The sequence below is a fragment of the Vicia villosa genome, linkage group LG7 (genome assembly GCF_029867415.1).
Source record: "Vicia villosa cultivar HV-30 ecotype Madison, WI linkage group LG7, Vvil1.0, whole genome shotgun sequence".
NCBI lineage: Eukaryota > Viridiplantae > Streptophyta > Magnoliopsida > Fabales > Fabaceae > Vicia > Vicia villosa.
The window spans coordinates 62,497,385-62,524,528 of record NC_081186.1 but is presented as its reverse complement, the minus strand read 5'-3'; the positions used below and the strand labels follow the sequence as shown (position 1 = coordinate 62,524,528).

Below are 27,144 nucleotides of genomic sequence, written 5' to 3'. Positions count from 1 at the left end.
TTACTTTCTCTTAAAACAAGATTACAAGTTTACAAGAATAACAAATAACCTCTCTCACCCCAAATTAGGATTTGCAGCTTAGGAATGATGAGAGACTAGTATGCTATTTATAATAAAACCAAACATACTAACTAATGGGCTTTTTTCCACAAGGCCCATTACACAAGCCAACTTAATAAACAAGCTAACTTAACAAGTTAGAGTTTAAACACTAAAACCTAGTTTAACATGCTAACAACCCTAGCATCTTCGACACAAGCATGTGAACAACCTTCGACTTCATGCTTAATCCTGTCGAACCAAGAAGCTACCCTGCGACCATACTAGAGTTCGATCCAATATCTCACACAAGGGATAAAAAATGACACAATATTTTTATTTTGGAGTATTTACAAATATGATTCTTGATAAGCAGATCACACAAAATAAAATTCAATGAAATAACACAACAATGTTAATAGCAAGATACGAACAAAAGTTCCTTGATTTACAACTTTTAAATCAAACAGAGTTTAGCTTATTCAAAAGTTTTTCGCGTAAAAGCTCTTGTAAAAATTCTTGCTTTCCAATTTTACAAGTCTTCTTTATATAGGCACGAAAAGATCCGTTGAATGGTGAATAAGGAATTGCACATTTCTTAGATGTATTCTTGCATAACGGTTAGTGAGAGTGGTAGACAAAATCATACCATAGTACCATCCTGTTGCACCCCAATTTTAGACCACTGAGATCCCACCATAGCCTAAACATTAGGATCATCATTGTTATCATGATCATCATGCATTTATCATTCATTAACCCAAAAATACAAAAAATTTATTATTTGTTGCTTGTGTCCCAAGACAGGAGATTGATTAAGAAGAAGCTGAGCAAATTAGGGTTTTGAGACCCACAAAGAAATTCAACATTATTATATGATTCAAGGGATTCTCTAATCAATATCAAGGTCCAAAGATGGGTCAATGCAAGATCAATCACCTTCAAGTTCATCAGAAGCTCCAATTAGGGTTTTTGATATAATTTCACTAGAGGGTTGACTTTTAATCAGGACATGATTCCAAGACTCAAAATATGATTCAAAGGCATCCAAATCAACATTATAGTCCTTTAACATCATTCATTTGAAGAGAAGAGCTTGATTCATGTGGAAATCACAAAACTGCAGTTCATTAGGAAAAAGTCAACTGTGCAAGTCAACCTTTGACTTTTGAGAAAAATAGTCAATATGGACTTTTAAGGATCCAAATCATCATCATATGGATATTGAAGACATTTGATCAAATAAAATTCAAAGAATTCATCAATAATCAAAAAGTCAACAAAAAGTCAAATTAGGGTTTTTAAGTGTATTTTGACCTAATTCATGGATCTCCAAATTCTGCTTTCACACTAAAAAATCTCCCAACATGAAAGTTGTAGATCTTGGCAATACAAACAACTTATCACATTGGAACTTTTTTCAAAAAATGATTATTTTGAGAGATATGGAATTAAGAAGATCATTTTCAAAAGACTTAGAGAAATTTTCAAGTGTTTTACTTAGATTTTTTCTTAACTTTATGGTCATTTTTCTCATTGATCCAAAAAGAGTTTGAGGAAAATTTCAACAAGTGAATTGAATTATGTAGAAAGGGCTTTCTAAATAGCTAAGTAGCATGAAAACCCATGACTTCATTCATGAGATATGATTTTGTGAAGAAGGCACCATGAACACTTGAATTCAAGAATGAAGATGAAGAAGTTATGAAGCAAAATAATTCTTAAATGAAAGATTCCTTTCTAGAAGCTCCTATAACTTGTTCAAGACACAAAATTAAGAAGATTACACTTGCTTTTGAGCTATGGACCAAGTGGTTCAAGTCTTAACCAATGCATAATGCCATTTCAAGCATAAAGCCATGACTTCCATTTTGGAAAAGTGACTTTAATCATAAAGTCCACTCTACTTGAGCTTCCAACTTGTTTCTTCTGCACCAAAAGTAATTTAAATCCCACAAGCAAGCCTCTAAGATCATATCAAAGTCCTTGCAAGCATGCTTAAAGTTTGTACCATCCATTGAAACCATAACTTTCTCATTTCTTCACAAACAAGCAAGATGGTACAAAATCACATGTGAGCTCCAAACTCCTGAGTTTTCTCCCTCCACAAACCCTAAATCTTGCCTATAAATAGAAAGTATCACTCCCTTGATCAATTACACCAAAATTCTCCAAGTGACCAATCAACTTGAAATTCTCTCTTTCTTATTGTCGCGGGTCAAAAAATGATCGCCACGAAATAGGTAACAAACAGAGTCGCCACCAAATTTTATTTATTCCAATGGGAATGGGAAAATATTGATAAAACCCACAAATGAAATGAAATGGACAAAGATGGCCTTCGTAACCAAATTCAGGTTCGGGAGTCGGTTAAGCAAGGGGAAGGTATTAGCACCCCTCACTTCCATCGTACTCGATGGGACCCATTTAGTTGTTTTACAATCGAGTGTTAGCTTAAGTCTACGTTTATTTCATTAAGAGAAAGAACATGTTTTTTAGGTTTTTATTATTGAGAAAAAAAAGAAAAGATTTTTTATTATTATGCTCGCCAAGACGTTTGTATCTTGTGCCTACGTATTCCCAATGGGGAAAGTCAGAGCAATCGTAGTTCGAGACTACGAAATTATATTTTTTTTTAGTGTGCTCGCCAAGACATTTGAGTCTTGTGCCTACATATCTTCAATGGAAGAATCAGAGCGATTGTAGTTCGAAAGAACTACGAAATTGTGTTTTTTTATTATTAGTGTGCTCGCCAAGACATTTGAGTCTCGTGCCTACATATCTTCAATGGAAGAATCAGAGCGATTGTAGTTCGAAAGAACTACGAAATTGTGTTTTTTTATTATTAGTGTGCTCGCCAAGACATTTGAGTCTCGTGCCTACATATCTTCAATGGAAGAATCAGAGCGATTGTAGTTCGAAAGAACTACGAATTTGTTGATTGATTTTATGATGGATGATTGCGGACGTTTAGTAAAGTATTTGAGCAAGGTGTTCACCCAACGCGTCCTTTACCCAAGGTATTCAACAGGAGCGAGCCCCATTGTCACTTGTTGTCCAAGTTTAATTAATTGTTTTTGGTTCAAAAGATCAGGGTATTCAAGAGGTGTGCACTTCTTGTCACAGGATCTTTCAGTTTGATTAACGTGTTTTGATTCAAAGGATCAAGGTATTCAAGAGGTGTGCACTTCTTGTCACTTGATCACTTTGATTTGATTAACATGTTTTGACTCAAAGGATCAAGGTATTCAAGAGGTGTTCACTTCTTGTCACTTGATCGCTTTGATTTGATTAGGGTGTTTTGACTCAAAGGATCAAGGTATTCAAGAGGTGTTCACTTCTTGTCACTTGATCACTTTGATTTGATTAATGAAGATTTTAATTCAAAGGACCAAAGGTGTTCAAGAGGTGTTCACTTCTTGTCACTTGATCACTTTGATTTGATTAATGTATTTTAATTCAAAAGATCAAGGTATTCAAGAGGTGTTCACTTCTTGTCACTTGATCACTTTGATTTGATTAATGTATTTTAATTCAAAAGATCAAGGTATTCAAGAGGTGTACACTTCTTGTCACTCGATCTTTCGGTATGGTTTAAAGAAATTTTGTAAAGAAGAAACTCGACGTTGGATCGAGGAATTTATTTGTATCGACTTGGCGTTGGACCAAGGTTTATTGATTTTTAGATTTGGAAGATTAATCTAATATATATATATTTTTTTGATATTTTTAATAAGGAAAACAAAACTAACATATTTTTGATGTTCTGACATTAAAATAAAGTATTTTTTTGAAATTTTTATAAGACTAAAAAAAATGTTAAAGAAATACTAACAACTAAGATAAATAGTAAAATGGGGTGTAAATAAAACCTGATGGGCTCACAAAAATCAATGCCCAAGAATACTAGCAAGAAAAAGGAGGTTGTTTGGCCCAAAGAATTTCTAATTGAACAGCCATCAGGGGTGTGATTCGCTGGGGTAGGATGTGTGAAGCCAGAAATTAGAATTGGGCTCAAAGATCTTGACACAAAGTGAAATTATATAAAAAAAACCCTAGATCCTAAAAAATAGGATCCGCCTCCTCTACTTCTCTCTATCAGTATCTCTCTGCTTTTTTTGAAAACGAAAAAAACACAGACAATCAGCCTCTCTCGGTTTCGAACCCTCTACTTCTCTCTGCGATTAATCTCTCGCCACTCATCTCTCTGTGCTTTCTCACTCAATCTCTCACGGTTCAATGTCACTCGTAAGCACAAATTAGAAAACAATAATATTCAGATCGAAAGCATTACAAACACAATCAAATTAAACCTGACATCAACAAGCACATCATGGTAATCAAGCAATGGCGAAGGTAATAGAGAGTCCACATAATCGATTCAGAAAAAAAAAACTAACCGACTCCGAACGTTTTCGGAGGTGACGGATCCACGGTAAACTCGTTTCCCTTGTTCTCTGCTTTGATCTTCCCCTTCTAGTAACTTCAGGCTTAGGCTCCTGTGTGATTGTTGACGCGATTCTGAGTTGAATGGAGGTTTGAGGGTTGAAGGTTTATGGAGTGATTCGGTTTTAGCAGTGAGTAAGGTTTATGAGATTGTTGGTTTTCTGAGCCGAGTATTCCAATAGGTGAAGGTTGAAGTTTAAGGTTGAGAGGTGATTTGAGCAGAGTTTTGTTACTATTGTTTTTTGGCCCTCTCTTTGTTGCTGCTGTGCGTCCGTTTTATAGTGGATTGAGGGGAGTTTTGGGGGGGAAAAACTTCAAGGATTTGAACACTTTTAGTATGCTGACTTTATGCTTTTTCTATGCAGGTTTGTTATACCATTTTGGTGCAAGGTTTGGATAGTGGTGCAGGAAGGTTGTTGGAACAGAGCAGCAGATTTGCAGTATTTTTTTTGGACTGTTTTGTTTGTTGTTTTTGTACAAAGAATATATTGTATGAAGATGATGGTTTAACGGTGAAGATGATGGACTAAGGCGTGGGGATTCATGGAGAAGAAAATTTGATGAATTTTTTTACTGTATTTTGATGCTTGTAATGAATTTATTCAATAAAATAAAAAAAACTGATTTTAAACTCTTTTTTTTATCCTTTTGTCCTATCGCACACTCAATATTTGCAAAAATATGAGATTAATAAAATGCCTAACTTCAATTATAATTAATTTAATTATTAAAGGAACATATATTCAATTAACATTTAACTTAACTATAAAAAAATACATTTAATTAATCATTCAAAAGATACAAGATTAAAAAATAAAAATAAAAAGATTTATTTATTTTTTTAAGAAAAATTGATGCAAAAATTTAAATGAGTACTAAATGAAATGATGAGAAATCAATTGTAAATTAAACATTGATTTGAAATGCAATGTGCGGAATCAAAACTTATTTTGGATGCTGTCGAATTGATCGACGCAACTGCACATGAATTAGATGAAAAAGATTAGGGCAAAATTAGGGGTATGACACTTATCTTTGCATTTTATGTCATTTTGAGTTCCACAAGTTCTGGGTGTCAAACAAGAGTTTGAACAACTTCTAAATACCATTTAGAAGCTGTCCATACCTTCCTTAACCTACCAAAAGGCCTCTAACCAAAAATCACCATTTTTACCCCATTTTCAAAGCTTTTAAGCTCATCACTAGCCAAAACTTAAACCAAACACTTACCTACCAAATTAACCATTCAAATAGCTTCTATTTATCATTTGGAAGCTATCCATAACATCTAAACACCTACCAAAGGCCTTGAACCAGAAATCACATTTCAAAAACTCCATGAAAGCACCTTTTGAACCAAAGTTGTCAAAACCAAATTCACTCGTGCGTTTTCAGGCCTTTTATGTTAGATAGCATCTATATCACATATAGAAGCTATCCAAACACCTGTTTTACTTCTGTAACAACTGGAATCAAGAGTTCCAGCCATAACTTTTTGTGCTTGTAGGTGAAATCGTGTTTGAAGTTGCAGGGATGATCAAAGCATTGTGAGCATTCTAAAATCTTCCTTGAAGGTCCCTGAAGGTGTCCAGATTGTTGCTACACTTCCAGAATCACTCCAAGTAGGAGTTTGATCTCCATTTTTAGAGTTTTATTTCTTGATTTCGTGCATACTTGTTTGAGCATTGTTTTGATTGAAACTTGTTGTCATTCTGCTTAGAATCATGTAGGGATTAATAGCCCTAAGGTTTTATGGCTTGATTGATTAATTCCAGAGTTTAATTTTGAAAATCAATTTTAGGGTTCATACACACTTTCCAAAAATTAACATGTTTTATAATGAATAAATGTTAGTTAATTGTATGGTTGAATTCGTGACTGAATTCTGATCATGTTAGGGTTTTATTTTGTTAAAAATGATTGAGAAATGATAAGTTTGAAAAATCACCATTGATGATGTTTTTGTTGTCTTGACGAAGAAGATGAAGTTCCTGGGTTTTTCAAATTTAAATTTATGGCGCGCATGTTTTAAATATATTGTGTGGTTTTCATCCCTTGAACGACTACATCGTTCAGCTCAATTGGTAATGTGTGTTTGTGTGCAAAGCGCGACCCTCAGGTCTGGGGTTCGATTCCCCCTCGCCCCAGACCTTTTTGCTATTTATTTTTTAGTTTTTCTAAATTGATTGTGTGTTATATTCAACTGGGATCCTTTTGTTTTCACCACACGCGCACAGTAGAGTTGGCTGTAGTTTTGTGCATAGCATTCTAGATCCTGAGTTCAAACCCCATGGACCACAAATCCTTCTTTTTTATTACTAGTTTTTATCACTTTTTATTAAACTTCAAAAAATCACTAAAAATAGTAGATTTAATCTTTTTAACCCCTTCTTTTTTGTGTGTTTTATTTACTTTGTGTGTTTAATACCATGTTAAAAAATCCCAAAAATATTTATTTTATCATCATTTTAAAATTAATCAAAAACATGTCTTTTTTATGTTTGAAAATCAATTAAAAATCATTTTGTCTTGATTGTTTCTTTTGTAGGACTTTATGAATGTTTTGTTAATATTTGTTTAGGGTTAGAATAGGATGTTTTGACCTTCTTCATGTACCCTTAGACCATTTCTCTTAAAGAAATTGGTATTTAACAATTAAAAATTGATTAGGTTTAGGTGTTTATGTTTAACCCTAATTTAAAACCCTAATTTAAGAAACCTTATGTTTAAAATCCTAACCAAAAAATTTGCAACATGTTAATCTTTGCTTATCCATGTTTATTTGTGCATACTTATTGATTTCTTTTAATCCATGCTTTGTACTTAATTAGTTGTTATTTAATTATCATCTCTTATATGTTTTATTTATCTAACCCCATGTTTATGCATCATACTAATCATTCATCATTCATACATGAGTTTGAATCAAAGGGTTTAGATACATTCATCTCTCTTACTTATTGATTATCATACTCACTTATTTGTTCTTGTGCCACATGATATCACACACACACACTTGAGGTGTTTATTGTTAATCGCTTGAGTTTATTGTTTTGTCCAAAAGGATGAGAATGATATTGACTAAATTATCAAAGGTACTCAAACTCTTTTCTAATCTCTTTTACTTTTGTGTTAAGTATTTTAAAGCTTTTCACTTGTTTATGGTTTTGTATTGTTAAAGCTTGACCAAACCCTTTGTTTTTTTTATACCTTGGTACTAAGAGTAGAATTATTCCCGGTGAAACTATTCTTAGTCCATTGACCTTTGTATTGTTAAAGCTAGGTCTTTTTTTTTTGTTTTGAAACCTTGGTGTTAAGAGAAGAATTATTACCGGTGAAACTTCTCATAACCCATTGACCTTGTATTTTAAAGCTTGGTTTTTTTTATTTGTCTTAAAATTTGTTAAGTATTTTAAAGCTTAACCTTTTAAAACTTATTAGGTATTTTAAAGCCTAATCCCTTTTTAAACTTGTTAAGTATTTCAAAGCTTAACCCTCTTTTAAAAACTTGTGAGTATTTTAAAGCTCACACCCAAAACGATTTTGGCCACTTTGGCCCCCTTTTCCTTTTTTAAAGAGGAACTACAGAAGCTCTAACTTCCCTATGGCATCTAAGGGGTATGTAGGCCTAAGATGCGGTAACTTATCGAGCTCACTTTCAAAAACTTCTTTTCCCATCCCCACCCTCTATTTCAAACAAGTTTTTCACATAGAATTTTCAAAAAAAGATATGTATAAACAAATGACAATAACATAAAAACAAAGAGGTTCCCATGGAGTACCATGGATATGAGGGGTGCTTAAAACCTTCCCCTTGTATAACAAACCCTCCGTAGCCAAATCTATGATAAGTTTATTAGTTTTGATTTTAAAAACTTCTGTGGGTTTTATTCGCTCTTTCACCCATTCCTTTTTGGAAACAATAAAGCGCGGTGGCGACTTTGTTTAAAATGATCTAAGTCTTCCCATGACTCTAGTCTCACCAATTTCACCGCTACACATCCTTGAGCCACCAAATCAGCGTAGTGGAAGGAATATTTGATTTGTTCCACGTACTATTCACTCACATAAAACCTTTTTGATCTTATCTTCTAATCTTCAGAGGCTTTAGAATGTATGTTGATGAAGCATGTTTAGAAGGATCAAACGATGAACCAAAGTCTTCAAAACCTTGTCTTTAGAGTCTTAGGAACTTGTTCTCCATAACCTTGTCTTTAGAATCTTCAGAACTTGGTCTTTAGAACTTGTGCCAAATGTCAGAGCTTGGGAATCTTCAGAAGCCCTTTATCAGAGTCAGAGTCAGTAGCCATTTGATGAGCATTCTTTCAGAAGCGTTGCCAAAGAGAATTCTAAATCTTGACTTTTCTTTGTAAACCACAATTTTTTATCTTTTCAGAGTCAGAATGTGTTGATTCCATAAACTAATGACGTCACACGCCATTCTATCATAGTTAGTACATGTAAGCAAAAGCTACACACTACATAGAAACCATTAGGGTACAAAATTGTTCTATAAGAACTATTGTATTGTTATCATCAAAACTAAAGGCCAGATGCATAACCAAATCTTGTTCTTACAATCTCCCCCTTTTTAATGATGACAAAACCATGTATTTCGATGAGCAATTTTTACATGTTTTAATCACATAAAACATCTCAGAGTGAACTAGAAAGCTTTGCCTTATTTTATACTATTATAAATTATCTGAGCTTGTTCACAGGCTCCTCCTGAGTTCAAGACTTATAAAATAATTTTGACATATAAAACACTTTAATCAACATGAAAGAAACACTTCCCTAATTAAGATACTTATTAACTTCTCAGTGTCTGATAAAAATTGTCTGGTTCATCATTTTAGAGCCTGGCTATATTATCTCAGAGCCTGATTGGGCATGCCTTGTTCTTATATCTCAATTTACCTCAGAGTCTGGCTTACAATCAGTGTAGACGAGGTATTAGAGTCTAGTTGATATCAGGGTCTAGTTAGATTTCCTTTAAACAAATGTTTGGCTCATGACTTGCATCAGTCTGGTTATACATGTAACTTAGAGCACGAGTTATCTTCATAAATGTCTGTTTAAAAATATTCAGTGAACTTTTCAAAGTTCCTGATTAATCAAACATTGTTAGAGCATAAGCAATAAATCAGAATATATGTATGGGATAAGAAATTGGAAAATAGATATATCAAAATCATCTAACTTCCCACTTTTGTCATCAATCAAAAAGAATGGAAAACAATAAGAGTTAAACACAAAAATATAGAAATTAAAATGATGACAGAAAAGTAAACTAAAAACGTAAAACTAAATGTAGGTTGGGGTGGTAGTCTAGACATAATATGATCCAGCAACCTAGTAATCTTAGAGTTAGTATCAACTTGGTCCTTAAACAACTGATCTTGTTTATCCAAGCGCGATCTGTCAAATGCATTCTCTACGTTGATCTCACCCAGAGTCTTCAAGAGAGCTGGAGGCAGATCTTCAGATCTAGAAGCAAAGGAATTCACTTACCCAAAAGTATTTCCAACTTCAACAACATAAGTCTTCTCAATCAGAGTAAAAGCTTGTTGTTCAGAAGTGACTATGTCTTCAGGCAGATGATTAAAAGCAGAAATAACTACATGCTGATGATCCATATCAGAAGCAGCTTCTTCAGGACCAGGAAGAAGTAGAACATGCTCAGGAGCAGGAAGACACAGAGGTCGCTACCTATCCAGAATCGGATGAATGACTTCTGAAAGTTCAGTTTGGAACCTCTTACCAATATCTAAAAAGGATAGATTTGTCAGCTCCAGAGTACGTGAGATCATCCATCTTCTAAAGTTTGCCCATACTGCATCGCTCTCAACAGGATTTACACTAAATGTGTAAACATGCATCATACAATGTAAGTAAATATTGACTTCTGTAACAAAATGCATTATAATTTCATCCATTTTAGGAGGACATATGTTGGTTCTAAGAAAGGTTTGGTCAGAAATGGGTGGAATAAGGGTTAGAAGTTCTATCAGGAAAGGCAATGATCTTTAGAATTTCTTCTTTAGAATCAGAGGGGATGGTCTAAAGGATCTCTATTTCAAAATCATAGTCTGCTGACATAATGGTAGTTGCATCTGAGGCATAAAGAGGGTTTAGATCTAGTTCAAATGATTGTTCTTTAAAGACAACACCAATGACATAGTCAGTTGAAGCATCATAAGAGTCCATCAACTCAGGATCAATTACACGAGTAAAAATGATGGTTTGATGTTGAAGGGATGATGAAGGAGGGTTATCTGTTAGTGAGTTTAGTTGAGATAAAAGAGTTTGTGGAATGAGATTATGGGATGATTCAACAAAGGATGTTATATTGGAGTTGGTTTTGAATAGATAGGTTTATATGGTTGAGGGATAGAAACTGAGAGTTTTTGTGTAGGGTTAGGTAGAATGGTTTCTTCTATTGTTGTTCTTGAAGAAGTGTCTTCAGAAAATTTTGGGTTTATAAAGGATGATTGAGGTTCAGAAGTAGTAACTTCTATTGGATTTGGATTTTCCTTGTTGGGATCAATCTTTGTTCCAAGTGTGGAAACAAGAGATGGTGGTTGGATAGAAGTTGAAGTAGAGGTGGTGATGGATGAATTAAAAATGTGAATTTAAGTAAGAAGTCTCAGAAGTAGACTTACTTGTAACAGGGTTTTGGAGAGGAAGATTTGTCTCTATAGCTGTAATAGAGCCTTCAAGAGCAGAAGCTTCAGACTTAGCTTCTTTCATTGGTTCCAAAGTCCTTGAAGAGGATAATATTTTGGAAATCTTGGGACTTATAGAGCCTACAACAATAGTTTCTGGAATATTTTCTAGAGATCATCTAGCAGACTTAGAAGTCTTAGACTTCTTAGCTTTAACATTCCTAGAAGGGCCATCACCAATACTCTTCTTAGAAGCTTTTCTCTTCCTTCTGGTTAGGGACGCATAAGGCGCTTTAGAACACTTCTCTTGACTGTCAGTACTAGTGGTAAACAAAATGTATTATGGAAACCTTACTAGGTTGATATTAGTAAAATCTTCAAGAACAATCCTTCGATTAGAAACTTCAATTTTATTCAGTTATTTTGGAGCTGCAACAACTTTATAAATCAGAGACATGTTCTTCAGATTTCTTCTATTGAGAGGTTTTCCAATCTCAATTTCTAACTCCTTAGATAGATCTAAAACATCTACAAGCTTGCTCACCACAAGGATATAAAAAATGAGTCATCCCATTGGAATCCAAAACCCATCCTTAACACCACCGTCTACGGTGTCATTGATAATATCCACAAAGTACTTGAACATAATCGCTGGCAAATTAAGCTTGATTCCAAATGATATGAAGAAAAGCCTGTACTTCTGATTAGTGTTGATGTAGTCAGAAGAGTTGGTGGAAGGACGATGATGCATACAACCCAGAATGATTTTAGACCAAAATCTAAAATTGTCATGAAGATTCTTAGGATGACGCGAGTCCTTTCCATATTGAAAAATTGCAGTAATAATTTCATTTAGATTTTTCATAACAGTGGACATATTATAGCACCTATTGCCAATTCCATCATGTTGAAGAAGTTTCGCAATGTGACTGAGATCAAATAACTAATTTTTGAAATGAAGGGAAGAAAACCTTTTTTTTAATAAGAGGACTACATGTAGTCAAATTTATCTTTTTTTAAGGGTGATCATAAGGGTGTTCGTGAAATTGTTGATATGACTAAATCTCTTTTTTGGGATTGGTTTTGATTTAAGATTAAAGCGGTCCCTAATTGTAATTGGTTGATTTGGTTAGTCGATCCTTTAACTTGCATTCGTGCAGCCTCGTTGTAACTTTCTTTATGTTGTTTTCCTTGTATATGAGTTGAGTATCTCTTGTACTCGCTTATATTCAATTTTTGTTTATAAAAAAAATTACAGTCAAGCTTATAATAGACTATATATATATTTTTCTTTTGAAATGTAAAAATAATTACTATAATCTATTATTATAAATATTAAAATAAATAATTAATTACTAAAACAATATGACATGTTCTATACAAGAATTAATAAATATTATATTTAATAACTTTTAAATATTTATTCTTTTCCTCCCATAAAGAGTGCATTAATTGAATTGCACACGGATTTCTACGAAAATAAATTATATTAATTTTAAAAATAAAAAATTAAAATAATTCATTAAAAATATTTTTTCTAATTACTTTTAGTAAAACAATAAAGTAAAATTAAAATTAATAACTAAAAAAATATATAATAAAAGATAATAAATATTACACTAATATGTTAAAGTGATAGCTATTTAAGAGAAATAAAAAATAAAAATAAAACATTTTTATAGTAAATAGGGAGTAAAAATATGTTTAACTGTATACCTAGAGCCCATATATTATTTTTAAACATGGGTAGAAAACTTATCTTCAAAATATTGACTATTTCAATCTTATCCCCACCATGACTAATAAAAGAACTTTTCCCCTTTCCCAAAAGAGAAACAATTGAAACAAAATAAGCCCATTGTAATATAATATTAATTCAAATTTTGCCCAAGGTTTAATTACTAAACATTGTTCATAGTCCCTCCTTTTTCTTTTTTTCTATGTCCTTTCCTTTATTTTGATGTCACCCTTTAAAAATTGTTCTTCCACTTCCACACTCAACACAATTATAGGACTTCACTTAGCACTAACACAATGGAAATAAACAAAATACAAGCTCTTTATGATACTTGCCATGTTTTGTTTTCTGAAGGAAGAGTTCCAAATTTTCAACAAATCCATTACCTTAAAAATATGTTAGGTGAGTTTCGTAATTTTTAACATGTAAATTTGTACATGTTTTGTTTGTCTTAATATTTATCTCGTAACCTTTTTTTGCAGACAATATTGAAGCAATAGATGTAGGAATCGACGAGTTCGGGTTTTGTGATTCGCCTACATCAGATGCAAACGTTGATAATGGTAGCATGAGATTGCTTTGTGGGCAAAGTTTCTCTGAAATAACATACATTCACATTCACGAATGCGACGATGTGTCGGTAAGTAGAAAAAAATTAGTTATATTTTGTTATGATGGTTAATCATGCGATCTAGTTTAACGAAGTTTTTGAATATGTGCAGATAGGTGTGTTTTGTGTTCCAGCAGGAAAAGAATTTCCTCTTCATGATCATCCAGGAATGACAGTGTTGAGCAAGATTTTATATGGTTCTGTTTATGTCAAAGCTTATGATTGGATCAATTTTGATAGTACCAAAGGCCAAACAAGTAAGAAAAATTACTTTAGTCTGTAACATAAAAATTCCATGAAAAACACCAACATATCAGACATTTCATTGACACATATGTGTCATGTGTTTGACACCAATCTAATATAGACACATTTAATATAATCTAAAATGTTCGTGTTACATGAAGACCGTTCCATATTTTTTAAAGTAATAGGTAGGTTAATTGCAGTTTAATTATAACAAAATAAATAAAAATTATATTTAATTATGATTTAACTAGTCATAATAAATTTTAGGGGGACAACTTCATTACCCATCACAAAAAATTGGGTAACATACATTCAACCAATCACAACATTCCATTTAATTTTAATATATTTAATTAATTATAAAATAGTATCATTATTTGTTGTTTTAAGACATTTTACATTGAAGGTAACTCTACCCAACTTTTTGAGTTGGGTAGATAAGAATTCACCTAAATTTTAAATTCTGAATTGTAGTCAGTCTTACACGCCCTCATAATAAATTTTGAATCTCGAATTAGTCTGCCTTACACACCCTCATAATAAATTTTGGATCCGGAATTATAGTCTGCCTTACACGTCAAACGACAGTCAGGCATAAAAGATTCTATAGTATTGACAATTGTTTTTGTGTGGTTATAGTTGGATTGGCGGGGAAGGTAATAGATGAAGTGATGAAAGCACCACATGAACCATCGATATTATTTCCAAGAAGTGGTGGAAATATTCATTCTTTTAGAGCATTGACTTCATGTGCAATACTTGATGTGCTGTCTCCACCATACTCTCAAGACTTTGAAAGACCCTCCACTTACTACTATGACATTCCTATTCCTTATCTTAATGGTGACTAATTATTCTTTTCATTTATGTTTTTTTTTTAATTTAAATTTCATGCGGTATACATACATATTAATTTGTGTTGTATTACAATAGGTTATTCAATGCTTGAGGAGAAACCGTTGCCTGATGATTTAGTTGTTCATGGAGCACCATACCTTGGACCTTCAATTGTAACCATGTACGATGATTACCATTTTAGTGATCAATTTGGTTATGAAAATCATGTATAAATTAAGAGTGTGTGTATGTATATGGTGTGTAGCAATTATTAGGAAACCAAGGTAATTTGAAGTAAGAGTTATTTTAGAAATTAATTACTTGTTTGTTAAATTTGGTCGTTAGGCTTGATGGACTAAGATGCATTAGTGTGTGCGCGCATGTTGATTTAAAGAAATAAGTGTGCGATGAGTTACCTCCTTAAATATCTAATTTGAATTAAATAAATTTACATTTTTTTATAAGCAAAATATATTAAATATTAAATGAGAGCACAAGAGATAATTTTAAAAACTAATTTTTATAGTGTTATATTACGGGCCCGTTTGTTTTGATTTTTTTAAATTTTTTTTATAGTGTTACATAATTTTGTGTAAAAAAAATTGCAAAGAATTTTTTCATAATAATTTGGTTTGAATAGTTATTCTTAGAATTTTATGTTAGATATTTTATTTCTTTATTGAAATTTGTTTTGGAAATCAAAATTTAAAAAAATCACTTAATTTTGAAGGTATTTAAAATATATTTTCATAAAAATCATTTTTAAAATACCACTTTTTGAAAAAATTGCGATTTTAATTATGTTTTAGTGTTCAATAATGTTTGTTTATGTTATAGGATGTCAAAACTAATGTTTCAATTAATAAAAAACGAATATAAAAAAACTCGTAATATTTTGAAAAACGGTTTTGTAAAATCTCTTTTTTTTTACAAAGAAAAAATTTATTTTTTTAAAGTCGAAACAAACTGGTTGTGCAAAAAAAATTAACTAAGAAATTTTTCATAAAAACTTCGAATGGAAGTTTAGTTTGAATAGTTATTCTTAAAAGGTTATTTTAGATAACTTTTTTAGATATCAAAATTTTAAAAAATCACTTAATTTTGAAGCTATTTAAATAGATTTTCATAAAAATTATTTTTAAAATATTACTTTTTAAAAAAATTACGATTTTGATATGTTTTGGTCTTTAATAATATTTGTATATGTTATAAAATATCAAATGTAATTTTTTAATTTAGAAAAAATAAATATAAAAAAATTTATAATATTTTGAAAAACAATTTTGTAAAATCTATTTTCAAAAATATCAAAAATAAAATCTATTTTTTTAAAGCTGAAACAGACCCAAACAATCTCTCATACACGTGTTCTCATTCACCTGTTGATTACTTTCTATTATGAACCAACCAATCAACTAAACAAAACTAAACAAAAACTTTACGAAAACATCTTCCAACGTTTCGGCTTCAAACTGTTGCCAAACTCTTTCAAGGATTTGCAATCCAATCATGCCATAACATCTCTTCTTTTCTATCTGTTGTTGCTGCAAATCATTGCCAAGTTGTATGTTTTAATAACCAAGTATTTCTTCAACCCCCTTAATACCCCATTAAATAATTAGATTTCCTTGGAAAAGTATACGTTTGACGACATAGAGAAAGAGGCAGCATGTCATGGACATGAACCAAAACAATGAGAGGAGTTTTGAAGCCAGATATAGGATCTACCAAACTCATTTGAGTAACAGATTCAGGATCAAATTCTTCATTCATGCTACTAGAACCACCAGATTATATAATGACACCTTTTGTTAAGCATGATGAGCAATGTACATAATGAGCTTACTTTGTATTCAAATAACAGTTGGAATTATTAGTTAGTTAAGGAGTTACTAGTTGGGTGTAAGAGTTAGTTAGGATATAACTAACTCTAGATCACTAGATGAAGATCGTGAAATATACAAGTTCATTCTTTTCTTCTTTGTGATGCAAGCTCTCTCTTTTATTTCAACGGTGCATGAGTTATACTCTCTCATGGTATCATCAACGTGTGACTAGGCTTTCATTGAACTCTTCACTGCATTCTCACAACTCCGTTTTCTTTTTTCTTTTTGCACTTCATCTTCTCCACTTTTCTCTGGTTTTTCAACCATGTCTGCCGGTAGTTCTTCGAGTTCTGCTTCCAACCATGCTAACAACACGTCTTCTACTTCGAAGGTTACCAAAATGACACACTCGATCCCTACTTGATGCATCCTAATGGGAATCTTGCACTTGTTCTCACCATTCCTCTCTTGAATGCCGGAAACTACCATTATTGGTCAAGATCCATGACCATGACGATGAGATCCAAGAACAAGTTACATTTCATCAATGATGCCTTACCTCAACCACTAGATGAAAATCGTGACTCCATTGCTTGGGATCGGTGCAACACGATGATAATGTCATGACTGATTAATTTTGTTGAATCTGAGATTTCACAAAGCATTCTATGGATGGTCAACTTCTGACATATGGAGAGAATTGAAAGACCATTTTTATCATAGAGATGTATTCAGGATTTTAGAAATTCAAAAAGAAATTTGCACTCTTAGGCAAGGTGATTGTTCCATTTCTTTTTATTATACAAAACTGAAAAATGTTATGGCAAGAATTAGACAATTTTCGTCCAATTCCCACTTGTGAATGTGCCATTTCATGTTTAGCCATTAACAAGATTCGTAGCTATCGAGATTCTAATCAAGTTATCAGATTTTTCAAAGGATTGAATGATAACTATTATGCAGTTAGATCCCAAATTATGTTGATGGGTCCTCTTCCAAATATTTGCAAAGTTTATTCTTTGCTTGTTCAACAAGAAAGACAACTTATAGTTCTTACTGATGAATCCAAAATCTTAGCCTTTCCTACTAATTAGTTTCAAGGCAGAGGTAACAATTCTCTTCGAGGAAAAGGATCAAGAGGTGGTAGATATATTCATGGTCGTGGAAGAGGTATGGGAGTTTGCACCCATTGTGGTATGAACAATCATACTATATATACTTGCTTCAAAAAGCATGACTATCCTCCTTATTGGCAGCAACAAGGACAAGTTAACAATGTCTCTATTGATCAAGTTCATGAAGATGAAGTTCAACCTGAGACATCTGAAGAGCAACTCAATGAAACTACATTAGGATTCATAGGTTTTACACCCGCTCAACACAAGGAACTACTAGCATTACTTCAGCAATATTCCACTTCTCATAATGTTAATCATCTTGCCACTCAGCCTAAGTCCAACTCAGGTTTTATTTGCACTATTCCTACTCAAGACATTATTGAATCCTTCATTATTGACATAGGAGGAACTAATCATGTGTGTTTTTCTAGAAGATAATTCTCTTGCTTGAAAAGAATTCATGCCATAACTATGAAACTACCTAATGGATCTGTTAGTTCCATGGTTTTGTGGTTGACAACAATTTCGCTAAGACATGGTTCTTGACAGATGCTGAGCAAGATGTCGTAACATCTTAATTATACTGAAATAACACAATTTGAGCTTACATTGAAGACAAATGTTCTAAAAGATGTAATGACATTCTGAACCAGAATATCAGTACAGGTTGTTTTAAATCTTGACAGATTTGATTTGATTTTGTGATATTTTCTTCAGATATATCTCATTAATATTCGTAGGTCAAGAAGATTCAATCTGGAACTAGAGAATCAAATCAAGTCAGCATTAAAGTTTCTAAAATTGGTTGATTGGACAATTTAGAAAACTTGAAGATTTGTTCCAATATTAGAAGAGATTTCTCTACAGACTTGTTGCCATTCTCAGCGTGTGCATCAAGTTATATTTGGGCACAAGTTTCGAAGCCCATGGACTACTAAAGACTATTTAAAGAGAACGCTAACCTAATGTAAATCAACTTACACAATTTTAAAATTAGGGAAAGTCTTAGGTCTGCAAATTTGAGAGTCTCTCGTGTGTGTGAAAGTCGCCCTTGTATCTTATGATACTTGTGGTAGACATTGTTCTCACTCAGAAGCCTTTAGGTAATGAGTTAAGTGTTGTCCTCACTCTTTAAGCTTTTAAGCATAGACTTGAGTGTTTTTCTTGATCAAAGCTTTTAAGCAACATCAAGTTCTGTTCTTAGTTGAAGCTGTGAGGTAAGACTAAGTATATTTGACTAGAAGTGCAATCTTCCTTTGGTTCTCTATGTTTTGCTTCTACATTACAAACACATAAAAAGAAACTAGATCCTAGGTCCAAAAAATGTCTCTACTTAGGACTAAAACTTGGAGTCAAGGGCCACATCTTGTTTGACTTGCATTCCAAGGAACTTTTCTTATCTAGGGATGTTGTTTTCTTTGAAAACATCATTTCTTATAAACAATCTCATAATTCCTTACCTACTCATCATCCCTATTCCTCTCATCCATATCATTCCAATGATATTTTTGATTTTCCTTATATTGTTGACTCTCACTCTCGAACTACCCCAGTTACCAATCATAGTCAACAACATACCTCACCTGAACCTACTCCTATCAGCAGCTCTGACAATACATCTCCACATCTTCATGATTCCCTTACCATTCCTTCCATTTTCAATAGTCCACTTGTCCCTAACCCTTTTCCTAATCCTGATCCTCAATCGAGAAGATCAGTTAGAACTAGCAAACCTCATACTTACCTCCAAAATAACCACTGCAACTTGATTGAGAATACATTTCAGCTCAACAATTCAATTGCCCCCCAACCTTCTTCTCAAAGTAAGTATCCCTTATCCCAATACCTTTCTTATCATAACCACTGCAAAATTACCACTGCAACTTTACTAAGAATACATTTAAGCTCAACAATTCAAATGACAACCAAACCTTCTTCTCAAAGTAAGTATCCCTTATCCCAATACCTTTCTTATCATAACCTATCTCCTGCACATACTCAATATGTTCTTCATACGTTTTCTATTTTTGAGCCTAACACATATGAAGAAGCTATTGATAACAAGCATTGGAGTGATGCCATTGAGTTTGAATTGACTGCACTCATGAAGACTAATACATGGAAATTGCTTCCATTACCTTAACATAGGATAGCCATTAGATGTAGATGGGTTTTCAAACTCAAACAACATCCTGATGGTTCTGTAGAGAGGTACAAAGCACGTTTGGTGGCCAAGGGATTCACCCAAACTGAAGGTTTGGATTACATGGACACCTTCAGTCCTATTGTCAAAATGACAACTATTAGGGTATTCATGGCCACTGCAACTGCACAACATTGGCCTTTGTTTCAACTTGATGTCAACACAACCTTCCTTCATGGTGTCCTTAATGAAGAAGTATACATGTAGCCTCCTTCAGGCCTTACATTACCTAATCCAAGTCTGGTTTGCAAACTCCAAAAATCTCTTTATGGTCTGAAGCAGGCAAGCAGACAATGGAACACAACTCATTGAAACTCTATTTCAGTATGACTATACTTAATCCAAATTAGATTCTCCTTATACACCAAGTCCAATGGTCTTAAATTTATAGTCATCCTTGTTTATGTAGATGATTTGGTCTTAAGGGGGACTGATATTGATGAGATAACCAATATTAAAACCCTCCTACACAACAAATTCATCATCAAGGATCTAGGAGTTCTTAAATACTTTCTTGGCTTTGAAGTGATCAGGTCCAAAGAAGGAATCACTCTTTGCCAAAGGAAGTACACGTTGGATTTGTTAAAAGATGCAGGCTTAACTGGAGTAAAGCCCTGCAATACTTCTATGCATCCTCATATTCAGGTGCACAGAGAATCTAGTGAGCTTCTCTCAGATCCTATTGCGTACAAAAGATTGATTGAGAGATTATTGTACCTCACACACTCCAGACCTGAAATCTCATATGTTGTGAGCAAACTTAGCTAATTCTTGAGTGCTCATACTATTGAGCAATTGCTAATCACTATATATCGTAATATACCAACTTAGGCCTCTGAGTCCTCTTACCCTTGCGGAAGTAACACACACCTGTAATTTTTTGACCAATACACAAATGGTGCAACAAAGATGGGTGATAAATATGTGTGTGGCAGTGTTTTAAGAAATAGCAATGATGATTGAGTTTGTGGTTTCTCAAAGTTTTTAGACTAGCAAAATTATGAAATGTGTTAAATGCTTTAAAGTTGACTCTCACTTGAGAATTTAATAAGATAAAGCTGAATGCAGATTCAAAGATGATAATGATATCTTTAAATTGTAGATCTACCGACAAGTTAAAAATTTATAGATAGTCGATTTTATGAGAGTGTCTACCCTATTTTTTATTTATTATGTGAGTTGAATTTCGAGAGTTCACTAGAGTCCTGATAAACCTTAAAAGTCAAAAAAAAAAAAAAAAAACTCACTGTTTATGAATTATTCATCAAAAATATCCTCACATCCATGATGGTAATTGAACCCACTACCTCTCATTCAACTAATTTTCTTTTTATGGTTGCATGTTCACTTTAAAACAAAAAACAAAACCTAATAAAGTAAAAAAAGCCAAGTATCCGTATCTTTTCATCTTCTAAGACATGTTACTTATAGAAGAAGAAAACTAAATTATCCCTTCTCAGTAACCGGCCACACACTCGGTGATACTTTGCTGTAGTCGGCTATTACTTGCCAAATTTTTTTTCCACTTTAATGTTCTTCACTTTTTGACTTTCCGTACCCACTAATATTTTATTCAACTGTTAAATTCTATTTTAAATTTAGTTTTTATCAACCGACTTCTAGAACTCTCCATTAACCATTTTCCAATGTAAAATTATGACAACATTAAATGACAACATTTCCCTTCAATAAAAAAATTTAACATTAGTAATTTTTAGTTTACATGAAACAATGTTGTTACCTTAGTTTAAGAATAGAGAGACAGCACGATAACTCTAACAACATGTTACACCAAAATTTCGCCAAGTGACAAAACATTATAGAATCTACATTCTGTGTTCCTAGCATAGGTGTCAAATAGTTGGTTGCGTCTTGGTTAAGTATAAGACTTTGAAGCCTTTTCCATGGCCCCAAGAACCTACTTTTTTTATCTGGTCCTCTCAAAAAGAATAACTGTTCATCTAAGTTATTCTCAACTTTATTAGTACTACTTTTCATTCTTGTTATTATAATTTATATGTCAAAAACATAACACTCTAGTGTGTAGAAGAATCATCGTGATGAATCAAAACATGGAACGCTACGAGGTTGTCAAGGAAATTGGGTCTGGGAATTTTGCTGTGGCCAAGTTGGTTAGAGATGTTTTCACAAAAGAGCTTTTTGCTGTTAAGTTTATTGAAAGAGGACAAAATGTATGTATATATTTATATTATACGCTTCACCTTTTTGTGTGTTGTGTGTGTTTGGTTTATTGTTGTGATTTGTGTGCTGCAGATTGATGAACATGTTCAGAGAGAAATCATGAATCATAGATCGTTGAAGCATTCTAATATCATTAGATTCAAAGAGGTTAGTTTGTTTACTCAAGATCCTTTCTATTTTGTTGACTTGTGATTATGTATTGTTATAGCTTTTTGGTTTGATTCAATTTGTTATGGATTGTAGAAACTTGTGAGTGAGTCTTTCTTTGAATGAGCTTTGATGAAATGATTTTGCAGGTTCAGCTAACACCAACACATCTAGCGATAGTAATGGAGTATGCTGCAGGAGGAGAACTCTTTGAGAGGATATGTAGTGCTGGTAGATTTAGTGAAGATGAGGTAATATAGAAACTCAAGATACTATGGTTTTAAATTGTGGTCGAGGGTTTTGCGATTGGTGTTGAAATACACCGTTAAAAAACACTAATGTTAAGATATTTTAGAAGTAAATTGAGTTTTGGGTTCTAAATTTTGAGTGTTGCGATTGCGGTCACTGCAGTAACTGCGATGCGCATTGCGGCCGTTGTAGAGTGAATTTTAATAGAGAAGAGTTTTGAATGCACAGTTAAAACGCACTTATGAATACTTGAAGAAATCCAAAAGTATATTAAGTTTTGGATTCTAAATTTTAAGTTTTGACGGAAATTCTTGAAGAAAAATTGTCTGACGCGATTCATAATGTAGAAGGAAGTATGATTTCAATTGCAGTTGCAGAGAGAGCGATATTGCGGTCACAATTGTGGTTGAGACTGTAATATAAAATTAAAATTATGATACTATTTTAAGTTTATTTTGTATTTCATTATGATATTATTCATATTCTGTCTTGTGCAAAGGCGCTCATTCGATGAAAAGGTTCAACAAAATCCATATCTAGTTAACTGTTTCTGTTAAGCTTGTATAATCATTGTTTCATTCATAGTTTTTGATCAAATCTTTGAAATTTTTCATTATCAGGCAAGGTTTTTCTTTCAGCAATTGATATCTGGAGTCAGTTACTGTCATTCAATGGTACGAATTGAAACAAAACCGTTACGATATACTCCTTATCATTACAATGACTAGATATTTTTAGTTAAAGTAAGTTTTTTATGCAGCAAATCTGCCATAGAGATTTGAAGCTTGAAAACACACTCTTAGATGGAAGCACCGCGCCACGAGTCAAAATTTGCGACTTTGGTTACTCAAAGGTAACGTGTTAACAAAACATTACAACTCTAGAATCCTTTTGTCAAGTGATGTTCATTTGGTTTTTACCTTGTCTTTTAGTCATCTGTATTGCATTCGCAACCGAAGTCTACAGTAGGAACTCCAGCTTACATTGCACCCGAGGTCCTAACTAAGAAAGAATATGATGGAAAGGTGAGTCTTATTCTTCCTTATTATGGTTTTGGATAGTGTGTAGTGTAACCGTATGCAGTCAGAGGTCGTGACGAGTCTAACTATATTTTCATTGAAAGCTATAGGTTGCAGATGTTTGGTCTTGTGGAGTCACTTTATATGTGATGCTAGTTGGCGCGTATCCGTTTGAGGACCCTGAGGATCCCAAAAACTTTAGGAAAACAATCAGTGTGAGTGATGTTAACTCCAAACTTATTGAATTCTTATATTCTCTCTGAATTGTATAGTTATACTTTCGCTGTTCTGTTTTTCTAATCGGTCCTCTCGTGGTTCATTGCAGAAGATACTCAGTGTCCAGTACAAAGTTCCTGATTTTGTACGAGTTTCATTGGAATGTATACACCTTCTTTCTCAAATATTCGTCGCTGATCCTGAAAAGGTATGTAGTTTTGTTTAATATCGAAAATCGAGTTTTTTCGTTTCTTTGGCAATAAATTCTAAGAGCATTAGATTTAATTATTGTCGTGCTAGGTCATAATGCCTATCTTTGTGTCACCGACACTTCAAATTGAAGGCGTGTTTGAATGTGTGGCATGTGTCACGACACTGGCACACACATTAGTGTCGTGTCTAGTGTCTGTGCTTCGTAGTTGTTTATATGCTTGAAATGCATGTAGCTTACTTTTGAATTTCATTGAGTCTTATATGCCATTTCACAGAGAATTACGATACCAGAAATCAAAAAGCATCCATGGTTTTTGATGAACTTACCAATAGAATTAATGGAAGGTGGAAGCTGGCAAACCAATGACGTAAATAATCCATCACAAAGTGTTGATGAAGTTCTATCCATCATACAAGAGGCAAGAAAACCTCTTAACATCCCCAAGCTTGGAGGCCTTCTTAGTGGAGATAGTATGGATTTGGATGATTATGATGCCGATATCGAAGATATAGAAACGTTTGGTGATTTTGTCTCCCCTCCTCTTTAAGTGTATTCATGAACAAAAATCAGCACTGACATCAGGTTGAAGATGTGTTTTTGTAACCAGCACTTACACGACGACAACAACACATGTGGTTATATTCAATAATGTCACTCTATCAAATTATACTGGTACGTGTCAGCCTCATATCGTTATATTCAATAACGACACTCTATCAAATTATAATGGTATTGACGTGTCAGTGTCATGTTTAGTATTTATGGTAGTATCAGTGTTTTGTAATGAAGAAGTTCCTTGTTTATACGGCAACTAATACGTGTGTAAGCATTATCAAATTTTGGAACTTCGAGATTAAAGTACCTCTTTGTAAATATGTAAAGTATCCCATGAACTTTTCCAAGGAAGAAAATATTTAGTAAAGCAAGTTGTGGAATAAGTTTCTTAAATGGACAATGGTCTCTCTTGTTTAGTCATATGATTATTGGTCATTCTTATATTCATCTCTTGATGTTTTTCATTATTGTTGATCTTTTTGTGTTCCAAATACAATGTTCCATTATGTTTCCTTTTGGTGCTCACTGAAGCTAGTTAGATTATTTGCTATTGGAAGACATAAAAATCAGAAAGAAGACATCATAGTTGAATCCAAAATGTGTAGTAATTCAATATCTATAATATAGGAGAAAGTACAAACAATAATGCCAAATTCTTAAATAAAAGAAGAAAATACAAAGATGTTTTTCACACTATACTATAATGATACTATCATCATAACCTCCAACAGTTCTCTCATTCACAATAAAGAAACAAATATGTAGACATAGATAACAAACAAGACGAGAACACGCTAAAAAAGACTTAAGGGGAAGAGGTTGAAGGTGGTGGAGAGAAGAATGGAATGGAGGAGATAATGGTTGAGATAGTAGGAAGGTTTGGAAGTGAAGTGGATGAGAGTGGAGGAAGGTTGAGAGATGGGAGAGTTGGATTAGTAGGAATGCTAGGAAGTGGTGGCATTGTGAGCTTAGGTAGAGAAGGGATGGTAGGCAATGGAGGAACATTGCCTTGAGGAAGTGTTGGCATTGAAGGCAAAGGTGGCAATGTTGTTGGAATTGAAGGCAAAGGTGAGAATGTTGGCTTTGGGAAATTGGGAATATTTGGTGGAGTGGTTGTTTGCAAAAGATTTCGAGCTTCTAGGCTCATGCTTGAAAAGGTAACAAGAAGAAGTAAAGATGTGATGAAGTTTTTCATTGAGGCCATGATGAATTGAAAGAGCTAATTGAGGTGAATATTTGTAGAAATTAAGAGTATTTGGTTTGAGATGTGAGAAAAAAGAAATAGTGTTTGGTGTTATATAGTGTATGAGAGACTTATGAGTAGGGTATTGGTCCAGCATGTAGGGTGGTTTGGAGAACTAACTTATAGAGATTTATCAAGTTTTAGTTAGTTCAACTTCTTGTGTTTGAATATTTTTGTAATATTCAAATGTTGGATGCCAACTATTTCGGTTTTGTATGAAAAATATTATGTAAAGTATTATTTTTGGAGATTTGGTAACCAGAGATGAAATGAAGTTTGAAAAGGGGAGCCTATACAAGAGTAGGTTACTTAATTTTGTTCACCTGGTTTGCTTATGGACATCCTTTTAGGATTACTTTTGCATTGCTTATATAATTTCTCTTCAATATGAATATATAATATATAGCCCCAGTTAAATTGGTGATTCTTAAAAAATTTCTCTGTAAAAGAGTTTGAAATTCTACATGTCATATGAAGATTTTGTCTCCTCAAGAAACCTAATTATAAAAATGGTAGGGGAAATTTTTTAAAATCGCCAAAAAGAGATAAAATAAATATTAATCCTTTAAAATGACTTCACATTTTTGTAGGTTATTGATGGATAAATTCCTTGAGGAACCTAAAAAAAAATCTTTATAGGATAGGGAAAAATTCAAACTTTTTATAGGAGGATTTTAAAAATGATTAATTTGATAGGGGGACAAAATAAGTATTAATCATATATTAAATGATATATGTATGTAAATTATATCCGACTTACGTAAATTATATCCGACTTATGTTGAATTAATGAATTATGGGTAATGCTAACTTGTGTCCCAAGGGCATAAGTTAATAAAACTATTTTTAGAAATTTTGTTTTGAAAATTACAATAAATTAATTAATTTTATACTTTTGTTAAAATTAATACACAAGTTCCAAAATACTTTTTCTTCAATTAGTTCTTAACTTATGTCTTTGGGGCACAAGTTAGCATTATCCATGAGTTATTCATATATTTTAATATGAATTTTGTTTGAATTTATGAATTGTTCTTTATAATTTTTGTTTGAAACTTATAGGATAGAAATTTTGATTTTTTATAAGAACTAAAATAAATATCACTTATATAACATCTACATGTGGTGGTGATTACAATATAAGTGATATTATTTGCGATAAGTTGAACCAATGATGTTTAGATTTTTGATGTGTTAATAAATGATATATTAACCTAATTCTTGAGTTAGATATTTATAATTTCAACTCTGCTCTAAGATACGTCAGTCTTTTTTGTCTATAACCTCAACCACATGCATCTTGACTCTGACTCGTTAGAGAGTGTGGTGGATGACGCATCCATTCAGTATATGAGATATGGTTATGCAAGCAACGAGATTTGAGATTATTTAATTATGACTAGGATAATCTCGTTAATTGTTGGAACGAGCTTCGCAAGTCACCCCTAACATGCAGAAGAATGTGGATGACTCGCTCCCACGTTTAACACGTGTTCGACTTCTCCCACCCACTTTTCAGTTCTTTTTTACCTGTTTATGAGATGAGGGATTGATGGGTCGAAACC

General features: G+C 32.9%; 3 protein-coding genes across 3 annotated transcripts; 2 read left to right on the top strand and 1 right to left on the bottom strand.

Moving 5' to 3' along the window:
* The first annotated feature begins 12,977 nt into the window (after window positions 1-12,977).
* Window positions 12,978-15,110, top strand: LOC131617299 (plant cysteine oxidase 4-like). Its single transcript, XM_058888617.1, has 5 exons — window positions 12,978-13,293; window positions 13,374-13,531; window positions 13,614-13,758; window positions 14,390-14,593; window positions 14,684-15,110. Exons 1-5 carry the CDS (start codon window positions 13,188-13,190, stop codon window positions 14,818-14,820), a joined length of 750 nt encoding a protein of 249 aa, XP_058744600.1. The 5' UTR covers window positions 12,978-13,187; the 3' UTR covers window positions 14,821-15,110.
* Window positions 15,111-21,508: 6,398 nt separating this feature from the next.
* Window positions 21,509-24,729, top strand: LOC131620640 (serine/threonine-protein kinase SAPK2-like). The gene is made up of 9 exons (XM_058891772.1): window positions 21,509-21,926; window positions 22,009-22,083; window positions 22,233-22,334; window positions 22,953-23,006; window positions 23,093-23,185; window positions 23,265-23,357; window positions 23,462-23,566; window positions 23,677-23,775; window positions 24,056-24,729. The coding sequence occupies exons 1-9, from the start codon at window positions 21,795-21,797 to the stop codon at window positions 24,326-24,328; spliced, it is 1,026 nt and encodes a 341-aa protein (XP_058747755.1). The 5' UTR covers window positions 21,509-21,794; the 3' UTR covers window positions 24,329-24,729.
* A 183-nt stretch (window positions 24,730-24,912) lies between these two features.
* LOC131620641 (protein PELPK1-like) lies at window positions 24,913-25,612 on the bottom strand. Its single transcript, XM_058891773.1, has one exon. It carries the CDS (start codon window positions 25,538-25,540, stop codon window positions 25,142-25,144), a length of 399 nt encoding a protein of 132 aa, XP_058747756.1. The 5' UTR covers window positions 25,541-25,612; the 3' UTR covers window positions 24,913-25,141.
* Window positions 25,613-27,144: the final 1,532 nt, after the last annotated feature.